Genomic DNA, 7548 nt, shown 5'->3' with positions numbered 1-7548 from the left:
AACAAAAGGTGTCTAAGGGCATGTCTACCTCACTTCTGTACTGCTGCAGAGAGCCCCTTGGAGAGGCATGGCCCCACCTGCCTGCTCCTGGGCCACCTGTGTCAAACACAGATATGAGGCAATGATGCCACTCTAAGGGCACTCACTATCACCATTCCCAAGTGTGCTGGTGACATGGAGCTCAAGAGCATTGGCTTTGGCAAGGGGGAGCAGCCGTGACAAGTGGGAGGACCAGGGAACTTCTGGGGGCACTTCCAAGAGCTCAGCAGGAGCGGCATGGACATACTTTCAAACTTGAAATCAGAGGCAGGTCCTGCCTGGCTTTGTAGGTCTCAGGCAAAACATCCAAATAGTTGTTGGGCTTTATGGTTTACTGCTCCCTGGGCTGGACCAGCTGTTCATCCTGCTTCTCACTAGCAGAAGAGGGTGGAGCTTTGTCTTGTACGTCAGAGGCAGCAAGCCTGGAGTTGGATGATCTGCCTACAAAGGCCTCATTTATCCCAGCTAATCTGTCTCCTGTAGGCAAAGGCAGGCTTGTTCTGTTTGTGACATTTTCTAGTTTTTTTCTAGTCTAGCTGAAATGTTTCTATCACTGAGGCTCCTAGTCTCTGCCATGCCTAGTATACCTCACTGGCAGGAAATCTGTCTTAGAAGACTCCCAAGTTTTCAGATGTAGCCAGTTAACATTAGTTTTCCCTTACTTCATTCCCTATTCTCCCCAGTGAGACTTATTTATCCCTCTTTCAGAAGTGCCCTGGCTCCCTTGGGGCTCACACACTCTGAATATTTGTGTCTTCTGATCCTGGCCCCATTTTGAGGGAGCCAAGCAGCACAAACTCTTTCCATCTCCTAAATTGATCCTCCAGGGTCTGGATCGGATGATCAAATGATCCAGATGATCAGTGTTGTTTTCGAATCTCACACCTGTGTATCAACCTTATCTCACAAGAATGAGGTACCTGGAAATGAATGCAGAATTGCAGACACACTCACTCCAGACCCTCATAGAGAAGAACTATTCCTTCCCCACTCCAAAACATGAGGCCTCTGCATCTTCAGGCCACAAGAGAACGAGCACTGCAGCTCCCATCTAATTGATTGTCTGTTCTCACTTGGAGGAGCCAGAAGGTCATAACAGCAAAATAAGGGTGAGATTCATTGACCTAACACTACTTTCATGGAGGTCAGTGAAGCAGAGTTTGGCTTGTGATGAGCATGTAGCAAAAGCCCATCCTAAGTGGCCAGATTTTCAGATGTCCTCAATGCACAGTGGCCTCACTGGGTGTCAAGTTCATCTGAAGCCCTAGCAAGAAGTACCAAAATAGAAGATATTGAGAATTAAACCATTTTGCAGTCTGCCCTTATTTAATTGTCTGTGCTTTTTAAGAAACCCAGTTCCAGCAGTGTACACTGAGCCTTTGAAAATCTGTTGAGAATATTGTCCTCAGTTTGTCTCAGCTTCTCTGCTTTTCAATTCCTTAGTTAAATACACTAAATTCTCATCTCCTGGATGCAATTCTTTTCTGAATTCAGGCTCACTGCATTATTTTCTGCCCACATTTCTTGGACTTCCTGCGTGACTGCTCTGGTGTCTATGGACCTTTGTGTTTCTTCCCAAGCTGAGATCATCTGCGTTTTTCACTGACAAGCAGTGTTGATGGTGCTCCCAGATTAAATTGTTCCATCTCTTACCCATCTATGATGCACAGGGATTATTTCTACTATATTCATCATATTCACCAATACAAATGGACTCCCACACACTTTTGCCTGAGGTGGGCAGGTGTTCAGGAAACAATCTGTTTAATATCTGCTGGATTTACAGGGCAAGCAAGATAAGTGTATTCAGACATTCACACACAGAGACACAAACAAATCTATCATCTACAGGCTGAGAGAGAGAAACATTTGGACTTTCCAGAACATGAAAACACACTGAAGTCAGTTTACCCTTTTGAAGGTGCCCCCCTTCTCTTTGCTTCTCTAGGAGAAGACAAGGTAGGGTGAGAAACTCCCCCAGGAAACGTCATAGCAGTCCAGAGGAGGACTCGTCTGCTGGAAGAAGTTCTGCTTCATCCTCCCCCTTGGTAAAGATATAACTGCGTGTGTTTTACCCCTACCTGAGTTTGCCCTCCTCTCCCTGCATTTTCTCTGGAACTCAGACCTCGTGGCCTCAAAGTTGTCCAAGGAGGAGACCCTGCGGAGGCTGTGGAAGCTGCCCTTGGCGCGCAACCGAGCCAAACCCCAGGCCGCGTATGACCCTGGTGGTCTCAGGAAGGGAGGCTCTTGTTTCAGGGACGAGTGATGTGCGGTGGGGATGGCCTCCAGGCTCGGCATCCTCTCCTTTTCCAGGAGGGACTCGGTCTCTGACTGGACACAGTTCTCATTGGGTGGAGTCTTCAAGTCCCTCATAATCAAAGAGTCGCCACCAGGCTTTAAGACAGCCAGGAGAAAGTGTTTCATTAGAAGGAGTCCTTGAATGCTGGGGGATGAGGGAGAAGCTGGGTGAGGACAGAGGAAGGGCAGAGGGCTGGGGAGTGCTGCCATTTTGTGGGTTAAGGTCTGACTTGCAGGACTGAGCACACCCTGTGACATAGCTATAGCATTCTTGGAAGCCTAGGTGTTCCTCCCTGATTCCTGGTGTTACAGTGGGACCCATCAACCCATTCCTGCTCTACTAAGCCTGGGTAAGCATGGGGGGAGATGTTGTGCGAAGGGAGGAAGGGGGAGTTATCCACTATGATCAAGCCAATAGCAAACAGGAAGCAAGCCAGAGCAGGAGCAAAAGAGCAGGTCCTCATAGTGGCTTTACCATGGTATGAGGTTGCTCCTATCCAGGATGTTTCTAGGAATTAATGCACAGACATCTACTGCTGAATGCATTCTGCCCTCTCCTTTTTGCCTGCTACAGGAGTTTTAAATTTAAAGCACAATGTTCTAGGTCCTTGACATGCGGCTAATAGATGCTGCCTGTTCTACACTGCACTTCTAGGCCTTCCTATCCCACAGTGCCTTCTCTTTTTTGGAGGGCATGAGGAGGTAATCTGTATTCGGAGATGCCTGTAAATACAGGCAGGAAAAAGCAACCAAACCCTAGTGTGGAACACATGTTGCATAAAAGCACAGTGCCCATGACCATATATCCCACATGCCTCCCATTGAATCTGTTTATGGGCTCACCAGCTTCCAAGCACCAAAGGATTAAAGAGTTTCCTAACATCAGTTGGAGTAAAAAGCCCAAACTGTACTCTTCAAAATGTCTCCAGATTTGGTTTGCCAGAGACTTGGTGCTATTCATGAAATGGATTTGATTCTTTTGATGGGAAACCATTCTCACCTAACTTCACCTCACCTCACCCAAATACCCCACCAGCCAATATGCTGCCATTAGCTCAGCAATGTATGGGCTCTAGGACCCACCAAACCATTATCTTTGCTGCTGAGCTCCATCTATTCCTCAAGAAACAAAATCCCTCTTCTTGTTTTGGATAGGCCCACTCTTTTATTCTAAGGTTCAAGAACTTTTCTGCCTAAGTGAGGGTGCTCAGTGGATTCCAAATGCTACCACCTCTCACTCCTTACACTGCTGGGTCCCTCTATCCCTTCTGTGTTACTATCACTAGGGTAAGACTCCACTGAAGGCAACAAAAAGTCAGGCTATCCCAGGGTATCACAGCAGGTATCTTCTATGTGGATACAGTGAGGAACATTGCAGCATGCTAGGCACCTTCTACCTGGACATGCCTAGAATCTCTCACATGGTGCCTAAAACCTTGACATAGGCACCTTTAGGTGTCTAAAATCTTGACATACCTAGAACCCTTGACCACACTGTGGCTACCCTGAACCTTCATGTACTTATAACCCCTGACAGCATGATTATAACTTTGAGGTCCCTCAACTAAAAACTTTGAAGGGTATAACAGATATCTAAAACATACCGACACCACTGGGCTGTACAGCTGGTATAGTCTATGTGGATATACACTATATACTTGAAAGGACAGCAAAGGTCTTGTACCTGGACACACCCAAAACACTGATTATCACCACAAATGCCTTACACCTGAATATATCTACAATGTTTGGATGTACCTGGAACAACTGGCAGAACATCAGGTATTTGTTATTTGGACATATGTGGAATGTGTGTAGTATCCAAAAAGACTATGAAAGCAGCAATTACTAAAGCGAAGTAGACACTAAAGACCAAGAACATTTCCCCTACCTCACCAGGTTTACTATGCTAATCCATCAAGGACGACAAGCTCTTTGCTGCCATAATACAGGGGAAGAGATGGACAAAAAGCTCATTAGAACTTACTGAGATTCGGTACTTATGGTCATCCGTGGTGGTGGCACATAGATGGGCAGGAAATATTTAAGAAAATGTGTGGTATCAAGGAATGTTTGCACCAGAATCCTGGAGTTATGCCCCCTGATTTTTATAGGCCCCATGCTATGCCCACTGTTATCATCTCCAACCAGCATTACACTCTTTCCAAGGGGCAGTGTGTTTAATGTGTTTATGCAGCTTTCCAGGCTCTTTCCTTACCCAGGTCATTCTAGAATCTTGAATTACAAGCAAGTTAGATTTTAGCCTTATCCAAATCCAGTCTCCTATCCTGTGCACACGGATACATGTGCACTCCCTGCTCCTGGCTGGAAGAAGAGCTTTTCAGCTGTGTGTTACAGGCCATGTGCATTTAGCAGGAAGTGGGAATTCTCTTTTAGCTCTTGGTGTCCAAAGGTTTTGGAGTAAGAGTTCTGGGTTCTGTCCTCAGTGAAGTTCCAAGTGACTAAAAAGGCAACAAGCAAGCAATCCCTGACTGGCCAGTGGCCACTGTATTCGCTCAGCATTTAAAGAGAGAAACCCTTAGATCCAGACACTGCACTACCCACAGCAGCTGCTGAAGGGGGCAGGGTGGGGAAGAGCTGAGGAAGAGCACTGGGTCCTGACCTAGGGAATTGGCTTATATGGTACAAAGTCTATGGTTACCTTTCCATAGTCAATGGCTACTCCATCAAACTCACTGGTGGGCAGAGATTTCCGCTGGACTGTGAGTCGCCGCAGGGACGGGAGACTAAACTTCAACCTCCTACCTTGACCTTGTTAAAAAGAAAAACACAAACAAAACACAAGAGACACAAATGTAACCTATCTGCAAGCAATGATGGGAGCTCTGAGCGAGGTAGATGAAGCAGGAGGGACAGGACAATGGGCACAGCTGAGATGAACTCAGCCAGAGGAAGGCGTTCATGCGGCTTGCCTGGTGGGACTGCTGCCTATGGGCTGGCATAAATACTTGGCCACAAGGGATCCTACTGGTCAGCACTGACTGTTCTAGTGACAGTGGCATGATCAACAGGAGGGGATGGCTGGAAAGTCTGCCTCTGGTTCCTCCCAGTCCCTAGAGCCAACAAATGGTAGCAAGGTTAGGTGCTACCTATCTGGGGCTGACTGGGATGGGCATCCTGAAGGGGAAAGATTTTGCACCCCAGCTGATTTGTTAGCTGGGCCCAGCACTAGCACTGTTCCTGAACCATGCCAGTGGGATGAAATCCTACATGGCATTGACACAAACACAGGCCAGCTGGGATTCCTCAGTGGAGTCAATGTCTCACAGCACAGTGTAAATCCACATGGAGAGGTTCACTGGCAACAGGACCCAGATCTTTGACTACCAGCTCTGTCCCATCTTCATGTGTAGTGTAGATGCCCAAAAGCCTCCTCTCAGCCATGTAGGTGGGCTTTTCAATGCATTTCATGTCCCCCTCTTCCTACTACCACTCTTGCTGCTACCTAAGACTTGTGCAGTTTGACCCTGCTAGTTTATGACACCTTCTCCTATACCTTGCCTGGCAGAGGAATATTTTGGGCTCGATTCTCCCTTGCAAAGAAATATCATCCTTTGTGCTGCATACTTATTGCATGCAAAGTGGGCGATGCACACTTGGGATTTTCAAACCCATCAAAAGGACTTGGATGGAATAGGAACTGAGCATTTGCACCTTCTGAGAAAGCTTTGAAAAAATCAGGCTAGAAGCAGATTTCACATCAAGAGCTGCATTCAAAAAACAGTAATGTTGCAGAGCCAAGCAGTCAAATATAGGAATTGGCAGGGTACATGTGTCTGTGGCCCCAGCCCCACTGGCATTCAGGCAGGGAGGAAGAAGTCCTCAACTTCTGAATATAGAGGGGACAGGAGTTGGAGGTACAGGGGGGCAGTGGAGTAGACTGGGACAAGGAGGCTGGGTCTGAAGGTGCAAGTGGGGGAAGACAATTGACTAATAACTGTAGGAGTGCAAGATTAAGGGATCAGTGGGAAACAGACTGGCTTGGCAAGGAGACAGGGATCAGGTGCTGGATGAAGATGGGATACTGAGACAGGAAACCACAGATAAAAATAGGATGTGGGGGAAGACTGAGATTGAACAAGTAGCTGGGGTAAGACTGAAATGGGAGATTAGTAGGCTGGGGGCACAGTGGGGGAGGAGGTGGGGAGGGAGATACAGGAAGAAAACTGGAGCTGGCTGGGTTATGAGACAGGGACAAAGTCTTGGTGGGGCCATTGATGTCAGATGAGGGGTCTGGAGAAAAAGGCTGGGACAGCAAAGTAATGGGCCTGAGGATCATGGACTGGACTGCATGGCCAGTGGGGCGGGAGAGAGAGATTGGCTAAAAAGCCAGGAGGCAGAAGCTGGGACTTGCCAAGCAAGGAGACTGGAATGGAGCTCAGGGACAGGGTGTGTGATAAGGGTGACGGGGAGCCTTGAAGGGAGACAAGGTAAATGAGGAAAACAAGCATTGGATTGTGCCTGCTACAGTACGCTTCCATGAAAACCACAGGCAAAAGGCTTTATTCTGCTCTCCTGATGGCCAGAGGGTGACAACCTCCGACTGCTAACAGTTGCTCCAATATTTCAAGTGTCAGCAGGGGTCTGTGAATTGGACCTGGAGGTCCCAGCCCTGCAGGTGGCCTTGTTAGGGGTGTAGGGGTAGGAATAGGAAGCTATAGAAATATTTTTCCCCCCTGTGATTTTTTAACTTTAACAACTATCCAACTACAAAGAAACCCCCATACAAGAACCTTGCAAAGGCTGCGGCATCAAGTACTCCAAAGGACAGGAAATGCTAACAGTAAAGCTGCCTGTGCAACTTGTGCGTGAATCAGGGTGCAGACTCATTACACGGTCACATACTATTTTTTCCTCACAAAGCCCCTGCCCTTCAATGCACAAGATACACCATGTCCTGGGATGAACCAGGGGTGTGCAGCAAAGCATACACAGAATCATAGAATCAGTGAGTCAGAAGGGACCTGGACAGATCATTGAGTCTGACCCCCTGCCATGGGCAGGAAGGAGCACTCGGGGTGGCAGGGGTCATAAGACCCCAGCCAGGTGCCTGTCCAGTCTCTTCTTGAAGATTTCCAGGGAAGGTGAGAGCACCACCTCTCTGGGAAGCCTATTCCAGGCTCTGGCCACCCTTACCGTGAAGTAGTTCTTCCTAATATCTAACCTAAACCTATCCTCCCTCAGCTTGTG

The 7548-nt window shown here is 47.7% G+C and overlaps 1 protein-coding gene across 2 annotated transcripts in view; it reads right to left on the bottom strand.

Moving 5' to 3' along the window:
• The window catches only part of KCNH6 (potassium voltage-gated channel subfamily H member 6), a 173343-nt gene that overhangs the window by 70124 nt on the left and 95671 nt on the right, over window positions 1–7548 (bottom strand). The window contains exons 4-5 of one of the 2 annotated variants that reach the window (XM_019523602.1): window positions 5000–5109; window positions 2121–2433 (exon numbers count right to left, since the gene is read on the bottom strand). The exons of the other annotated variant lie outside the window; for it this stretch is intronic. Coding sequence (XP_019379147.1) covers window positions 2121–2433; window positions 5000–5109 — 423 coding nt within the window. The remainder of the gene's footprint in view (window positions 1–2120; window positions 2434–4999; window positions 5110–7548) is intronic. 2 annotated transcript variants of the gene reach the window in all.

Source organism: Gavialis gangeticus, unplaced genomic scaffold (assembly GCF_001723915.1).
Source record: "Gavialis gangeticus isolate Ggan-Ray unplaced genomic scaffold, GavGan_comp1, whole genome shotgun sequence".
NCBI lineage: Eukaryota > Metazoa > Chordata > Crocodylia > Gavialidae > Gavialis > Gavialis gangeticus.
Note: the sequence above shows the minus strand (reverse complement) of the source record. Positions and strands in the feature narration are given on the sequence as shown.